A 17698-nucleotide genomic window follows, 5' to 3' on the forward strand; every position below is an offset into this window, starting at 1 on the left:
GCTGACTTCCTGCCCTTTGGGCAGGGGGCTGGACTCGATGATCTCCCGAGGTCCCTTCCAGCCCTAATGTCTATGAAATCTATGAAATTTTCCCCACTCTCCAGTGCTGCAGCTTTCCTATTGTAAAATGCAAACAATGGTGCTTTGAGATGCATGGATGGGAGAAACAGAGAAAAGAATTATTAAAAATAATAAGTTCAAACATAACTAAGACATACTCTGTGACGCTATCTCCATCTGCCAGAAGTACTCTTTCATTTTCTTCATCTTCTCCCCCATCACAGTCCCTTGTGTCCTTTGCTCTATCTTAAGTCTCATTATCTGAGCACCATAGGCCACATCTACACATTGCCCTATGGCAACGTAGCAATGTGCTACGTTGCCGTATGGCGCATTATGGCAATGTAGTGATCATGTGGGTCTACATGTGGGTATAGCACACTGGTACGGTGATGTAGAAACAGATATCATCAAACTGAAGAGGATCTACTTTATTGGGTAAAACACATGCTGCCCCTTGTCCCACATCAGGCAGGGGTCCAATACAGGACAAGGGGCAATGTGTTCCCCTTGCCAGGGGATTCCCCACCTTACTTGCTGCCCCACATCTCCTTGCTGGGACCATGCCGACCATCCTTCTGCATGAAGCACAGGTCAGCACGGATCTTGGCAAGGAGGCAAAGGGTGGTGTGGAAGGCAAGGAATTCCTGGCACCTGTGCCTCCATGCTAGGACCTGCACTGGATGCTGTGCCAACCCATGTTTCACATGGAGGCATGGGTCAGCACAGGATGGTGCAGAGGCATGGAGTGGCACAGGACCTGGAGAATCCCCAGCACCCGTACCTCCACACCAGGACCCGCACTGACCCATGCTTCGTGTAGAGGAACAGGTCAGTGCAGGTCCCAGCCTCTGCAGGAAACATGGCTCAGCACAGGACCCAGCACAAGTCCCAGCATGGAGCTTCAGGAATTCCTCAGTTCCTGCATCACCGTGCCCCCAGGGCTCTATCTCCAGAACTGGGGAACCCCAGGCTTTCCACACTTAAAGAGAGACACCCCCAGGGTCTCCCAGATGTATCTCTTTAAAAAGGGAACCCTGAGCTTTCCTCACTTATGGAGAGATGCCTGGGAGATCCCAGGGATGTGTCTCCATAAGCAGGGAAGCCCTGGCTTTCCCTGCTTACTGAGACACTTCCCAGGATTTCCCAGGGCACATCTCTGTAAAAGAGGAAAGGCAGACAGGCATTCCAGGGGCTTGAGGGGCCCGATCCTGCTCAGGAATTCCCAGGAGGGGTTGTGTGCAGGATCGGGCTCTGGCTGCCCATATTCCCCACCGCCAAGCAAACAGGTGTCTGCTGCAATAAAGCAGCACAGTCTATTATCGTTTCTGTCATGGCCACAAATTTTGGGCATTTGTGGCATGACAGCAGATGTCTATTTGCCTGCCCTTTGTGCTGCTATAAAAAAAATTGTGGTGGCACAAAGGTGAAGAAAGGCAATGTCTGTTTCCACCCTTAACTGGCAGGGTTGTGTTCTGCCTCTTGGAACCAGCTTGTGGACGACTCAGTTCTGGAAACTCCTCTTTCTATGTTTGTGTACAGTACTGTCTTTACCTGTGGAACCAGACTAGCAGCATCAGACCTCCACAGCTTTTATTCCCAGGGGTGTTTTAAGGCTCACTGTCGTTTATCCTCCCACATTTCCTTTGTCCTTTTCCTGTTCGCTTCTCCCTCTGCCATACTCTCAGCCAGTCAGTCAGTCTGTCTCTGCGCAGATGACAAGGTTGCTACTGAAGGCTTCTCTGCTTGCCATGCTAACTTCACTTCTCTTTGGGACTTGCAGGTGACCATGATGCTGCACCAGAAGAAACACTGGAGGTCCATGTGTAAGGGACTTGTCCTGGGAACCCTCCTGACCAGCTTCATGCTGCTGCTATACTCCTATGCCATTCCACCTCTGCAAGTCAGCATGACAGAGTGAGTCCATATCTGTTCTTCCACTAGAACAGCTTGTCCTCAAGACATACCAAACTGATGCAGAAATGCTTTCTTCAGGATGGAACACAGCAAAGGTGGTCCTCACCTGTACGAATGTTCTTGCTGAGGCCAAAAGGATTTGTGAGGCTGAGGGAAGGGCTGGCCCAAGGGGCTGGCAAATGTGGCCAGAATCTTTTTCTACAACGTAACTGAGTGATCCTATGTTGATTCAGCCCAGGAATTAAAGTTGTAACTATTTGATGGTTGCTCATGGCCTGTGTGAAATGAATTGGGGGGGCATGCTATGTCCACTTTCTAATGGACACAAGTGAATGTCACAAAGCAAGTGTCACAACTTCAGGGCTAATTGTACCTCTGTCTTCTTGGTCCCTCTGCCTGCATTCCCGGTGTCAGGCCATGCCCTTTCATGCCATCTGTGGTGGAAGTACACAGTTTTCCCACTATCAGAAAACTCAGGAAACAAGGGTGCCATGAGATTCTTTTAAGGGTGCACTGGGGTGCCATGCAACATTAGCACTGTTAAACCCAGAGTTTTTAAATAGGAGTCCATAGTGCCAAAAGCATTCTGACCCATTGTGGTCTTTCTGAATTCTTTGCAATAGAAGAATTGCTCTATTATTTTTCCATAATCAAGAAATGGGTGAAAACTAAGAGCTAGCATTTTTTGAGGGGTGCCCTGAATCTAGCCAGTGGTTCCCTGAGTCTAAAAATTTTGAGAACCACTACTTTAGAGACTAAGATGTCACCTTCCTTACCTTCTGCCTTTGAAGTCATGGCCAGACGAGCACAGATGTTTCATTCCCTGGGTTCAAGTAGCAGCGGCGCACCTTGCACTACAGCTACTTATCCCCCAGGAATGCCCATGCCATGTGTGCTTTGGCATGTGTCAAATTACACCAGGGGCAGTAGGGGAGACTGGGGCTAGCACTGAGCTGGCCCCAGCAGCCTTACAGGGGTCCTGGGGGCCTCCCAGTGCTGCAGCAGCAGTGATCCTGCCAGGTGGAACCCGGCTAGCAGCTGCAGTGCAGCTCCAGGCAGCCCAGCTCTGTTTTTCAGCAGCGCATGCTGCCTGTGCGTGTGCTGCTCCACCTGTTTTTCCACAGGTTTTTTTGACCCCTGGATATCCAGGGGTCAAAAAAACCCATGGAAAAAAATGGAGCAGCACACGCACAGGCAGCACACCCTTGCAGTGCAGAGAATACCTGACTGTGTGGTATGTGGTGTTGCAGATGTGTTTGCAGCACCACATACTGCATGGTCACGCTCATCTGGACGTGTCCTGAGAGTCTGAGACCAGTGCTGAATGCAGTGACTAAGGTATCCCAAACAAAAGTATGATTTATTTTAGCTGTGGGAGCTAAACCTTTTGAATAGTGGCTCTCAACCTTTTCATCTGTTGCAAAAAAACACCACAACAGATCAGAATGTTTTTGACACTCTGGGTTCCCCTTTGAAATCTCTAGGTTTATAATGTGTAGGTGTCTACAGTAGGGCTGTGTGAAGCTTCGGTCCCTGATTCGATTTGATAGCCAAATCTCCTAATCCGAATCAAATCAGAGGACCGTTTAAACTCTCCGAATTGAACTGGAACCCTCTGAAGCAGTTTGGAGAGATTTGGAAAGATTCGGAGATTTGGACATAGACACAGCTTTAAATGTTTTTTTTTTTTTACATACCTCTAGGTAGCAGGCGGCTTGTGAATGCTGCAATGCTGGGGCGCATGGAGTGTCCCACAGGAGCACAGGAGGGCTCAGCAGCAGACCCAGAAGTGGACCAGAAGCACTTCCGGTCCACTTCCGGGTCTGCCGGAGAGCATGCAAGGGCCCCTCCTGCACCCCAACGCAGCTCGGCAACTGGTGCTTCCTGGGTCTGTGGGGGACACCTGGGGTCCCTCTGCGGCCGAGCGCTGAGCCGGGGGGCTACATACCTGCTACCTCGAGGTATGTAGAAAAAACTTTTAAAGCTGTGTTTCTGTCCGAATCACTAATTCTCTGAATCAGCATCGAATCTTCAGATTAGGATTCAGCCAAATCAAATCAGAGACAGTGATCCGAATCAACTAATTGAATCCAATGTGAATCGAATAGGGCCTGCTTCGCACACCCCTGGTCTACACCCCTAATAGTGCTAATATTGAGAATCACTGATTTAGAGAAAAAAGATTTTAAAGCAACAAACAGTCCATGCTCATGTCCATCTTACCTAAAGAAAGATACCAGTCTGGCAGTAGGGACCTAGCTATGCCCAGCTTCTTCAATGACTTTAGTCATTGATCATTGTTCTGATCCCTGAACACATCCCAAGCAAATAGGTGTTTCTATCTTGACAAGGTCCCTTTTTAAACTGTTACAGTCCTTTTGATCATTTTGTCTTCTGAGGTCTTGTTCATTTCAGCATTATCTTACAGTAATTTGTAAGTGTTTTTCAAAGGCTAGCTTATCTTGAGCCAGTTTTTCTTGCTGCTTGTTTTTCCTTGCAGTCCATCTCATACCAAATCACAGTAAGAGCAAAATCCTATTTTCCTTTATGAGTCTAAATGGCATATACTCAGCCACAAAACTACAGTTTTGGCATGTGCTTGCAGTTTGTAGTTCAGGTCCAGGTGCGCAAGCCTGGATACACCCATTGATTATGCTCAATGGGGCTGTGCTCTAGCTGGACAGCTCACTGCAAAATGGGATCACCCAGGTATGTGAATAAGGCTGTGTAAGTCCCAAAGTTACAGCTGCAGCAGAAGAACCATGGCTACCAGGTGTTAGACTGAGAAAGTCAGAGATGGGCTGGAATTTACATCTCCTGCTTCCTACAAAAATATTTTAACTTCCAGGTCACACGCTAGTCAATACCCAGACCCTTTTCAAACCCTCCTTTTGAAGCTGGTCCCCCCAGCAGCTAAGAAGAGGTGTTATGTGGAGCCAGAAGGAGAAGCATAAGCCAGAGGTTGTGTATCTTGTATCTAGGTGATTCTGTTTGGCTGCAGGGTAAAACTGACTCCTAAACTGTGCACAGGTATCAAAGCCTGCAGTTCCATGGCCATACCTGTGTATATAATACAAAACAAAATGTAGCCCTAAAGTGCCTGTTAAAGTCAGCATCCAGCATCCAAATACGTAGCAAACATGAAGCTGCTATGTCATAAACGGCTTGTTGATAGTTCTTGAAGAAAGACTAGAAAGGCCATGGAGATGGAGCTCCCCTTACCCTTAAATGTAGATCCTCCATAGCAAAGTTGAACCCCACCTTTTGCAAAGCAGTGGGGCAAGGGAGATATGCTTTGCTGCATCTGCCCATAGCCATACTTGTAATGGGCCATGCTACTCTGAGAGTGCCTCTTCCTGGAAGGGCGAAAAATGAGTTCAGTTTTCGTGGACTTAGCTCAGTGCCCAGTCTCACTAAGTAGTCCTGTTGTTCTTGACAAAGGGGCTATTAATGTCAGTCATGGTAGAGGCAATTGGATGTGGACAGTTGTGGTCTGGAACTGGATTGAGACTTATCTGTCTCATTTCATAGAAGACCAGAGTCCAAACCATACCTACAAGAGCAAAGAGGTAGCCCCTTCCATCACATATGCTGATGGCAATGTGCTCCCCAGCCTTGGGCATTTTAAGATTATTACTGCAATTTGCCTTCATGAAATCTTTTTCTGCAGGAAATCCTTTGTACTCAGTACAAGGTACTGGATCTTTCTAATGGAAAGGGATCTGGGAAGGGAAAGTGCACTTGGATATTACTGAAAGTGTGCAATGGTTAAACCTCCATGCTCCTGCAGAATCACAGAAGACAATCCCCTTCAATTCCTAGGGTAAATGGAGGAGCCTGTAGAAGAAGTATATTAAATCCAATCAGAAACACTGTTGCAAACCCAGGGAGAAATACTCCTTTCATGACATAGACCCAGACCCCCATCCCCTAACAAATTGGCAGAAAGAGGAGAGATTAGATCACTATGTCCGCAGGGTTTACAGGGGCCACGTCACTACCTTTTCCATCCTCAAACCTCCGATGACAATGCTCCTGTCCCAAATTGAGTTGTGACCTCAAAAGGAAGAAGTTTCAGAGGCTCTGTGAAGTCCCCTGTGGATCTTGCTATTGCTGTTGATTCTGTGTGGAAGGCATTCAAATACTATAAAGATGGGGAGCGGGATAAAACTCTTAAGATAGACAGACAGACAGATGAACAGTGAGTAAGTATGGAGATGATGAAACTCAAGTGACAGTTTGCTGCCATCTACAGATTAAAATTGGTGAAGAGCTAGGATATAAAATCAAACAATGTCAGCTACTGTGATTTCACAAAGTAAAGAGAGGTAAAGTGAAGGAGCCAGATTTTGATCCCTGTTACACAGTAGAAATGGAGTAACGTCAGAGAAATCGTCTCTGACTTGACTGTAATTAGTTTGCTTTACTGCAGCATCAAAGGCAGATGCTGGCCTAAGGCTGTAGGATTAGCTGAACAGATGAACACATAGTTTCATTTATGACTGTGACTTTAGTTTGGTTGTAACTAAAGCAGAATTTAGTTTACTGCATTTGTGCAATGTTTATTAGTTCTGTGGAAACTGTCTTCCTCGGGAATTGGGAGTGAGCTTTTCACATTTATGCCTTTGTTTCTAATTGAGTCCAAGACAGTAATAACTAAAGTGATTACTGTCTGGTGGCTATCCAGTGGCCTATATTACAGTGTATTGATCTGTCAAGTTTCTGTTCAGCAAGTGGCCTCATCACTATTGGTGTGCTTGTTGGCAGTGATAGCAAAAAGGCTAAGGGCTAAATGAGTCACAAACTATAGTGAAAGGTCCTGTACAAACATTGAGGGAAATTTTCAGCTCTTCATCATGGAGCTGATCACTGCAGTAGCAAGGGGTACGGTATGCAAGAAAATTTGTGATAACACTCTCTGGACTATACCTGTTCAGGACAATCAAGCCAGCCCAGCTCACCAGAGCTGAATTCCCTTAGAAATGTGCATCCATTCTCTGCAAGGTCTTTGTGGTTAGCCATAATGAGACTGTAGTGTGAAAGCAAAGCCAGTCTGTAGGTCCAACCCTTACAGATGTGCCTTTTGTTTTCTTTCCTCCAGGATTCCTATCCCCTATTCCTGCTCTTCTTACCCCACCCAGGCCCGGGTGCCAGTCACAGCAAATGGCACCCACAGTTCCCCAGGCCAGGCATGCCTGCCAAAGTTTGATGTCATGTTCATGAAGACACACAAGACAGCCAGCAGTACCATCCTCAATATCCTCTTCCGCTTTGGTGAGAAGCACCGCCTCAAATTTGCATTCCCCAATGGCCGCAATGACTTCTACTACCCATCCTACTTTGAGCGGAGTCAGGTGCAAGACTACCACCCTGGCATGTGCTTCAACATCATCTGCAACCATATGCGGTTCCACTACCAGGAGGTACGCAAGCTCTTGCCTGCTGACACCATCTTCCTGACAGTGCTACGGGACCCTGCCTACCTCTTTGAGTCTTCCTTCCACTACTTTGGCCGTGTCATCCCCCTCACCTGGAAGCTGTTGGGTGAAGACAAGCTAGCAGAATTCCTCCGCGACCCCTGGCATTACTATGACCCCAATGGGTTCAATGCTCACTACCTCCTGAACCTGCTCTTCTTTGATCTAGGCTATGACAACAACATGAATGCCAACAGCCCTCTGGTGGACGAGTACATCCAAGAGATAGACCAGCGCTTTCATCTGGTCATGCTGCTGGAGTACTTTGATGAGTCTCTGGTGCTGCTGAAGGACCTTCTGTGCTGGGAGCTGGAGGATATCCTCTACTTCAAGCTCAATGCCCGCAAGGACTCCACTGTCTCCAAACTGACAAATGAGCTCTATGAGAAGGCCACCTCCTGGAACCTCATTGATGCAAAGCTTTATCGCTATTTCAACACCACTTTTTGGCACAAAGTAGATGCCTATGGGCGGGAACGGATGGCAAAGGATGTGGCTGAGCTGCAGCAAAAGAATGAGAAGATGAAGAGCATATGCATTGATGGGGGCCACCCAGTGGATGCCAATGCTATCCAGGAGTCATCCATGCAACCATGGCAACCACTGGGGGAGAAATCAATCCTGGGCTACAACTTGAAGAAGAAAATCAACAAAAAGCATCGAAAGCTGTGCCGCAAGATGCTAACCCCGGAGATCCAGTACTTGACTGACCTGGGTGTCAACCTTTGGCTTACCAAACTCTGGAGTCATGTGCGGGAGTTCCTCAAGTGGTAACAAGTGAAAGGCAGCCATCCCCTTCCCCTGCCTCTACTGTCCCACCCCCATTAAGGGAAGAACCAGGTGCTTTTGTTTTTGTTTCTTCTTTACATCCATTGGTTGGATATGGGACACAATGCATCACCGTGTGCAGACTGGCTTGAGACTCCAGCAGGGATCAGCAAGCTAGAGACTGACTCCCATCCTGAAGTTCTGGCTACCCTGGGAAATATGGTTAGAGACCCATGTGGGTGGGAGTAATAAAAGCAGCTGCCACTCTTCTACCTAGTACCCTACTACCAACTCTCTTGATCTTTCCTTGGTCAACCAATTCCACTGTCTCTTTCCAAGGGCAAGTTCAGGGCGCAGGGACGGCAGAGAGAGAAGATCTGGGCTGCAGTCTAACTGTCTAAATTTGCATTAGCTGAGTGGAGGCCCTAAAAAAGAAAGAACAGAACACAGGACATTGTAACAAGTTACATATTACTCATCAGTTATGGTTTTCTATTCAAGGGAGCTTTTTCTTCTTTTTGAAAGAGTCGGAGGCAGTATTTGTGACAGTTGGATCCCTCCTGTCTGTACCCTAAACATGCATTAATAGTAATAGATTGGCCACAGAGCACACAGGAGACAGGGTTGCAAATATGTGTGCCTGACAGCTATGGCTGTGTGTTTCAGCCTACTGATGTGTGTATGATTCTTCAGATATGTGTTTTCTGCATTCAAGCTTTACTCTGGCTACTAGAATTGTTTGTGCAATACATTGCAATGTGTAAAGGAATTTCATTGTGTGAATGAGAGACTGATACAGTACATGGTGTACTCAGGGTGTGTGTGTGTGTGTGTGTGTGTGTGTGTGTGTGTGTGTGTGTGTGTGTGTGTGTGTGTGTGTGTGTGTGTGTGGAAAATGCAAGCGCTGGTGTCAGTATATTTGGCCAGTAGGTTTACCAGTGTTTGGGGCTGTAAGTCTGAGATTTGCATTACAGTCCATTAAGAAGAGTGTGAAGACCAGTTTGGGTGTATCTGATGGGTAGAAGTAGTATATTACAGTGCATATTGATATCTTGATATGTGTCACTGTGTGTGCCTGTTGTCGGGTATGTATATACATCTATGTGTATTGGAAAGGAATTGACATATGACTAGTATTATGTGTTGCTGTATGTGTTACATTATAGTGAGTATTAATACCTCTAGGTTTGTAACTGTGGGTGATATAAGACTGATCTGTGACAGTGACTGGTGCTATGCGTGTGACCGATCTGTTATTGAGTGTGTTGGTGCCTGTGTATGTGAATCTGACCTGCCCGTTTATCTGTATGTCTGTTTAGAACTGCACAAGTCACACGCTGGTTCACATAAGAGATGACACTCGATATTTTCAGTCCATTCTAAAGACTGAAATTTGCACTGATTCACTCTAGCCTATAGACTGCAGTTCCATGTGGCCTGTATATAGTCAAAATGGTGGTCAAAATAATTCCATATGCTGACTATTATCTGCATCACAGACATCAGCTGACCACAATAACTAAGACTTTCAAACTGCACTGATTCAGACCGTTTCTTTGTGAATGAAATAGTGCCAACGTGGACTGTATTTAGATACATTAAGATGGCTAGTGGGTCATATTTAATCAAACTGGTTCTCCCATAGCACTGATTTTGAGCAGTCTGTCTATGATATATGCCACATTGAGTGGTTTTTATTACTAGCTCAGGCTACTACTAGTCCAAACGCCTCGTGTTTTTATGGAGTTCACTGTGCTCATGCAGTCTGTACTTGGCCATAAGTCACTATGACATATTATTGACTAGTAGCTAGCAAAATAACTTTCATTTGAGTTTTGAGAGTGTTTATAAAAATAAAAGCACAAGCCTTGTGTACGTTTTTGTGTGATCCTAGGGTTCATAAACAGACTGGCAGATTTAAGCCAAAACAGCAGATATAGCAGAAGTCCAGTGGGCCATCTCTGTCAGCCAAGTCTCAGTCTTCAGCAGCTCTTGCCTCTGAAGGTTTCACTGCAGAGATGTGGGAGGAAAAAGCTATTCACCAGAGGTATGTTCATACCACTTGTGCAACACTCCCAGGAAAACCCCCTGCCTACTGCCTCCTGCTCCCGTGTGCTGATCCTCGAAAGAGGTAGTGAAGCCATGCTGAGAGCTTCCCACACCGATGCTCTCAGGCATCCTAGAGAAAGAGTTCTTGAGAGCATGGTAATGGATATACTCAGCCAGCTTCTCATCCTTCTTGATGGAATAGACACACACAGAATGGGAAGGGGGTGCTTTGGTGGCACTCTTGGGGATACTGTCAAAGCAGTGTAGACACACTGTGACAGAACATTAGCTGAAAGCTCCTGTGTTTTAGTTTGTAGGTTAGTACTTTTCTAGTCTAATCCTTAGCTCCAGTCAAGATGTGTGTATAGTATTCACTGGGTCTGTGTGGTCTCATGACTCTGAGCTGCCTGTCTTCCCATTAGATCATGGCAGTTCAGGTCTTGCTGCCTAATTTTTTCCCCACCTGCCACCCTCAAATCCAATGGTTTCACCAGTTAGAAGGCCCCGTGGTGCCACTCCCCAAAGAGGAGAAGCTGGACATAAACTTCGGGACCTGGTGAGAATTGGTGTGGACACGGGGAGGACCTTGTAAAGAGGATGGGGGAGGGTTTTTCCCTTGCCTTCTTTTTTTGCTTTCACACTTCTTTGAGAGGGAAAGAGCCCAGGAGGGGCAAAAGGGAACTGGAAACAAACTTTCAGTAGCTGCCAATCTGATGATCATTATAAGTGTGGGTTGCTAGCACCACAGCCTCTGTACCTCTGTAGCACAACAGGATGGTGCCAAAGAGCAGTGGCATCCAACAAGTAAAAAATTATATTACGATAATGCAAATGCATATCAACCTGACAAGGGACAGGGTTGAGTACAGCAGCACCAGGAACTATCACAAAAGTCTTAGGAGGGAGCCAGGAAAAGGAGAAAGAGAGAGCAGGCACTAAACAGCAGGGAGGACTTCCAGGACAGCGTAGGTAGAGCCACAGAGCTATGAATCTCTGGGCTATACAAGGCACGTGGCCTAGCTGCAGGGGGTGGGGGATGACATGCCAGCCATACCTGGAAGTGCAGCCAAGCTCAACAAAAGCAAAAAAGGGAAAGCCATTGCCTCTGGGGTGAAGAGGGCATGTTCTTTGCAGCCTCAGGGAACACTATACCTCCTGGTTGGTTTGGCTGGGACAGTTAAGGGAAGGATTTTGGAGCCACCAATTGGTGCTGATTTCCTATGAATACAGAAGAGAGGAATGTGCACTAGTCCACAGTTCACTTGTCTGTACAGACACTGGAGTTTGTGAAGGAAGCAGCTGAGGACTCCCTCAGGCACAGCCAGTGAGGTAGGGGAGAGACAGGAATAATATTCAGGCTTTTCAGTGAAGGGAGAACACACCTGTTTCACCTGAGAGAGGTCATTGCCTTTGCAGTCCAGGCTTGTTGGCCCATTCCTCACCTTCAAGAGGAGCTGGAGTGGTAACACAGCCTGATTTCCTTGCTTTTTCAGCACTGATCATCCAAGGGCCCAGGTGGAAGGTTCTGAAGTGACAGGAGGATGAGTTAGAGTGAGTCAAGAGCGAAAGGCCCATCTCTCCCCAGCTTCATGCTGAGCTGTCAGCAGCTGGGTCCCCCTCAGAAGCTACAACTCTTGGGTGCTTTAGCGCTCACATTGCAGATATTAATGTGGTGGTTTATGGCATATGTGTAAGGAGCTGGCTACAGATGGCTGGAAGCTGGGGTAGGGTGGCAAGTAGGTGACTGCCTGCAACTCACATCCCAGGTTCATACTTGCACCAGAGTGAGAGGCTTCCCATATGGACAGACCCTTCCAAACACAGGGCTAGCAGGGGAGGTGAGGGTGAGAGGTAGCAGTTTGATTTAACAATGAGTCTTGAATCCCTCTTTGAGCTGACTTCATGAAGCAGCAGTTGGATTGGCACATCTCTGTCCTGTCCCTCCCATCATTAGCTGTCAGCAGTGCTTCCAGTGTTGTGCAAGGCTTGGATAACCAAGGGCCTGAGGTATACCTAATCAATGGGCAATGGAGCCAGCTGCAACTCCTCAGTGGTGTCCTATACGTATAGGAATTCCCCGGATGCACTCCATTATCTTTAAACTGCTTGGATGAGGCATGCATGCTGGGATCCGTGCTTTGCATGGATAGCCTGTCCTTTTGAAAAAGGATGGGGGCCCTAGCCTTGCTGTTGACTGTGATAAGCAGTATCTAGCAGCCTTTCATTTAAAGGGCAGCACTTACCTCTTCTCCTTGCCACAGCCAAGCGTGTCCCATTAATAGTCCTGGTGCATGTGTTTAACATTCTACTCTGTTTGTAAAGATGAGAAATAAAATAATTATAATTTTGTAAGATAATTATACTGTATATTTGACAGTTTTTAATATAAGAACCATTTAGCTGTTCTCGCGTCAGTCTCTTTCTTTCTGCCTGGATGTCAGGAGGGGCCTCTTCACCCCAGCAGCAGGGGACAGATACTGTGAGGGCAGCAGCCTCTTGGGACAGGGGCTCCCTGCTCCACTGGGTGTCTTTCTCTATACATGGAGAGGGAAGACCAGATGCAGTTGCCTGCTCCTGACCTCTCCTGCTTATGTACATCCTTGTGAGGAAATCCCACAAGAGCTGATAGGATGGAGGGGGTTCCCTTAGTCCTGCATCATAAACAACTGTGTTCTTTTATTTCTGCCGGAGCCACACCATAAAGACTCTTTTGGCTGAGTGTCCCCCTCCTTAACTTTCCTTTCATGTGTCCCCCTGCTGAAGTCCAGCCCAGCAATTCCCCCTTCTTGTTCCTAATTCTGGGATCTGTTGCTAACTCCCCTTGCAATGGACAGTCTCTTAGACTCTCACTGTTGGGCTCTCCCAACAATTCTCCTATGCAGGCAGAGGTGAAACAGCTTTCCCTCTGGCACTCCTGCTCACCCTCCCTCTCTGACGATGTTTTACTGACCCTGTTCTGAGGTTCCCAACTGGTCTGCAGTGCCAGCAAAATATGGCCCACGGGCCACATCCAGCCCACCAAGTGATTTCATACAGCCTTGGTGCGCCTCAAAGCAGGCACCTCTCTGCCCTCCAGCAGTAGGCACGGGCTGCAGGAGCAGCTCCGGCTCTGGTTACTAGGCTAACAATCCCTGCTACCTTCCCCCCAGTTGTGCAGGGCCCACGCCACCCCCAGCCCTAAGGCAGAGAGCACTGGAGACAGAAAGCTTCTGCCAGGTGAGGCTTCTACCCTGCAACCCTGGCCATTTGCAGAGGAGACAACCCAGTTCCTAGCAAGAGTCAAAGTGCAGGTATGGGTCTGACCTGGCCGTGCCGTGGACTCATGTTCTGGGGAAGGGGGTTGGGAGCCAGCAGTTATCTGGGCTGGGCTCTGCTGTATGCCACCACCTGCAGCAAGCCTGGCCGTGCAGCTGCACATTTTGGACTCAGGTCAGGAGCCACGGGTGATCTGGACCTGGCTAGGCCAGGCCCTAATAGGGATACAGGCACTGCTAAGGGTCCTGCTCTGTCTCCACTGCTGATGGTTGACATGGGGATCAGGGCAATGCGAACCTGCCTAGGAGGGTCTGAATGTGCAGGAAGGGGGAGCTGATCCACTCCCCTTGTCAAGCAAATTCAAAGCCAGGCACTTAGCAGTGCAAGTGCCAACCAAGGGGAGTTAATCAGCTTCCTCCACTCAGCTTTGCCAGTGCTGGGCGGGAGAGTTGAGCATGCATGGCCACCAGGCACATGGCTTTGATCTTACTAAGTGGGGGAAATGACTGACTTTCCCATGCCTGGCACTTGCAGAGCCATGGGCCTGACAATGCCATGCAGGGCTGCATCATGTACAGCTTGCAACTTTCCCTAAAATCCAGTCCTTAAGTTCATGCATTCTGCCATACCCATGTAGCACAGCAGGGTGCATGACTTTTGGGATCTAGGATCAGATCCCATCATGTCATTAAGTTATTGTCTGCCAGGGCCCAAGGGCTTATATCACCAAATGAAGTAAACTCCCTTTCTAAAACCTGTTATCCCCTAGAGCAGGAAAGTCAAACTCATGAGGCCACATAAACCCATTCCAAATCATGACATTTCTTGAGGGCTGAACTACAGTGGCAGGGTGAGTAGCAGTGGCATTAACTCTCTGTATACTGTTCCTGCTGACACAGTGACTCTGGAAGCCACAGGAGTTCACGCTGCTGTTACTTGCCCTGCTGCTATCAGATTGTGTCCCCAGTGGGGATCTTGGCCTGAAACTTTGGTGGTTGGGCAGGTAATGGCAGCATTAACTCCCTGCAGCAGCCAGAGGTGCTAGGTTGGCAGGATCAGCATCCACAAGGTTAATGCCACTGCTACTTACCTTGTTGCAGCAGAATTGCTTCCCCAATGGAGATCCCAAACAGGAAATCTGGCAGCAGGGCAAGTAACTGCAGTGTTAACCTCCAGAGCGCTGCCCTCGTCAACACAGCAGTGCTGGCTGTTCCAGGGGCTAGCACCGGTGCCTCTTACCCCACTATCAAATTTCCAGTCCTGCAAGCTGGATCTGGAGGTGGGTTTTCCAGGCCTTGTGGGCTGGATGTCCCAGCTCCATGGGTCAGATCTGGCCCATGAGCCAGATGTTTGATACCCCTGCCTTAGAAGATCTTAGTGTTGATAAAGAATAAAGCTTGTGCAATGCTTTTTAGTCCAGGCTCCTTAAGCATGTTTCAGTGGTGGGCCAGTATTATTGCTCCTGCTTTGCAGATAAAGAAACTGCAGCACTGAGACTAGAATAGACTTGATCAGAATCACGCAGCAGGTCAGTGGCAGACCAGTGACCTGAGTCCCATTCAGAATTGGGCCCATCCAGGGTAGCTGTACAGAGAATCAAGGGCTTTGTTCTACACATCTTCATATGCTTAACTTTAAGCACATGGGCAAGGGCAGAGTGAAGCTCTAAAATAGGTCACTGCTGCAGCTAAAGCTCCAAGATCTAATAATCAATCCAGGTTGCCTTGCAGCTACTTTGCAGAGCATGCTGGGAGTCTGTCAGCAGCAACATGCAGGAAGCAGGGTCTATAGGTGAAGTGGGTTAGTTGCATATGGTGCTGGCACTGCTACTCACTTTTACTACTGTCAGGGACTTTCCAGTCCTGCAGCTGCTGTTAATACCCCACATGTATAGATTGCTGTACTTGCTATGCTTATCTTGCTGGGATCCTATGACCCCAGCTGACTTCCTGCCCTTTGGGTAGGGGGCTGGACTCGATGATCTTCTGAGGTCCCTTCCAGCCCTAATGTCTATGAAATCTATGAAATCTAATCACTTCACAGCCTAAGTGGGATGCATACTCCCTACCACTGAAACGTGGCAGCACATCAGCATTGTTGTCAGAGACAAAGTGAAGCCTGCCACCTCTGGAAGAAACTGGGAGGGATTTCAGGAACGCAGAATGTGGGGACACCTTCCTGGTGATGTTTGTTCAGGATACCAGGGCTAGCATGCTCAGAAGTTGGATTTTAATTACTCCAGACTGCCAGGACATCTCTTTTGTGGAACCCCGAAAAAGCAGCACCTCCTCATGTATCAGCCCAGTAGGGGGCTGCACTTACAAGTTTTGCTGGCATAGATGTATAGGTCAACAAAGTATGGGTTGATAAAGAATAACACTTATGTACCCGTTCCCCACCCCTCATCACTATAACTATATAAACACCAGCCACAGTGTGGATGCAGTTGTACTGGAACAAATTCCTTTTGCCAAAAGAGCCTCTCCTACTTACGGAAGTGGTATAAGCTTCATCTCCACAAGGAAGTTTTGCAGCTTCAGCTCTAGCAGCAAATGCTTTTCAACATGGATAAAGCATCCCACACTGGAGGGCAGAGAAAGTCTCACATCAAGATACTTATTCTGCTGCTTCCACTTGGCTGCTATTTACCAATAATGTCCTGGAGCCCTATTCAGGATCAGGCCCCGTGGCAGTGCTAGCATTACATTCAGCTCACCCACTTCATGCACAGACCCCACTCGCTACATGGATGTTGCTTCCTTACTGGGGACAGACTCCCAGCATGCTCTGCAAAGGCTATGCCAAGAAATTGCAACCAAGGGCAAACTGCTGTGTAGCAGCAAATCTAGACAGTGCCCAGAGCCCCACTGACTTCCTTTAGGCATCTGAAAGCCTAGCTCCCTAGAGCCTAACCCAATGGGGCATGTCTGCAGGGGACTCACCTGCCTGTTCTCTGGGCTTGGGTTAGCAGGGGAGGGGTTTGCAGCAAACAGTAGGATTTGCTTGTGAGTGGGAACTGGAAGCTGCTCTGCCAACTGGGCTGGGATCTTTCCTGATTGAAACGAATGGGGAATTCCTAGCACCTGCGCTGGCTGCTGGGCTCAGCAGGTCTTGACTGGGAGGGCTGTGGAGTATAAGGAACTGGCACTGAGCACAGAGGTTGCTTGTCAGAAGATATACACCTATAATTTCTCCTGTGAATGTATGTTCTGGTACTAGGACTGTGAGTCTGACATCATGGGGCTGTGGAAAGAGTTACTGGTGGTGCTTGCCTGGAGCTCAGTGTTTGCTGCTCAGAGAGGTAAGTTCCCCACCTGCGGAGTTTCTGCAGCTCTGACCTGGGGTCTAATGTTCTGTAGCAAAACTGCTTGAAAAACCTCAAAACTGGCTCAAAGTTCAAAACCATTTAAAAAAAAAAAAAAAAGCCTGCTATCTGGGCTTCTGCCCTCTGTATGTTCTTGGGTCATGTTTTTGTAGTTTCCTGTGAATGAGAGCTCTGTTTCATGAAAATCCAAATTCCAGCACCTGGTCTCTCTCTATAAAACCATCAAATACTTGTAAGTCTTCACCTAAAACAACCGGATCTGGCAACACTGAACACTCCTTTCCTATAGGAGCTGTTTGCTTTGACTGTGTACTTCTGTTCTTAACTGTTAAGCATCTAATAGAAACCCAGTGTATGAGTAACTCCTGGGCTATTTCTAAAACCTGGCTTCCCACACCCCTTTCTGTAATGCACTAATTTCAGTAGGACTGGAACATTTCCTCACTGAAATGTGTCCAATTCAGGACCCTGCACTAATGTAGCCTGGAAAGGATAATTGCAATAACCAATTTTCTAATTTAACCCCCCCACCATCTGTGTTTCTCTGCAATTAAAACAAAATGCCGCTCTATAGAGAGGCATCAGTTAAACACAATGTTTTATCAATTTTATAACTACAGTTTTGGAAGCCTACCAGTGCCTCGGTCACTATAATAAAATAAATTATAAATACCTATAAACTGAGGCATCTGATTTTGGGTTTTTTATCATGGAAAATCGGAGCTCGCCCTGCCCCCTTTGTTCACCAAGACATGAGTCTAGCTGTGGCTGCCTTCTTCCCTGAACTGCTCTGTGCCACTGAGCAGCTCTGATATGCATCTGGAGCCCTGCCCATGCCACCGCCCCT

At 47.6% G+C, this 17698-nt stretch overlaps 2 protein-coding genes across 3 annotated transcripts in view; both read left to right on the top strand.

Annotated features, from left to right (window-relative positions):
• The window catches only part of GAL3ST1 (galactose-3-O-sulfotransferase 1), a 29539-nt gene extending 20490 nt beyond the window's left edge, over nt 1-9049 (top strand). The window contains exons 2-3 of the mRNA XM_019539261.1: nt 1844-1977; nt 7079-9049. Coding sequence (XP_019394806.1) covers nt 1850-1977; nt 7079-8228 — 1278 coding nt within the window. The 5' untranslated portion in view covers nt 1844-1849 and the 3' untranslated portion in view covers nt 8229-9049. The remainder of the gene's footprint in view (nt 1-1843; nt 1978-7078) is intronic.
• A 7433-nt stretch (nt 9050-16482) lies between these two features.
• Nucleotides 16483-17698, top strand: part of LOC109312909 (zona pellucida sperm-binding protein 3-like) — an 8927-nt gene continuing 7711 nt past the window's right edge. For both annotated transcript variants that reach the window (XM_019539263.1, XM_019539264.1), the window contains exon 1: nt 16483-16827. In XM_019539263.1, coding sequence (XP_019394808.1) covers nt 16764-16827 — 64 coding nt within the window. In that variant the 5' untranslated portion in view covers nt 16483-16763. The remainder of the gene's footprint in view (nt 16828-17698) is intronic.

This window comes from Crocodylus porosus, unplaced genomic scaffold (assembly GCF_001723895.1).
Source record: "Crocodylus porosus isolate Cpor-Errol unplaced genomic scaffold, CroPor_comp1, whole genome shotgun sequence".
Lineage (NCBI taxonomy): Eukaryota > Metazoa > Chordata > Crocodylia > Crocodylidae > Crocodylus > Crocodylus porosus.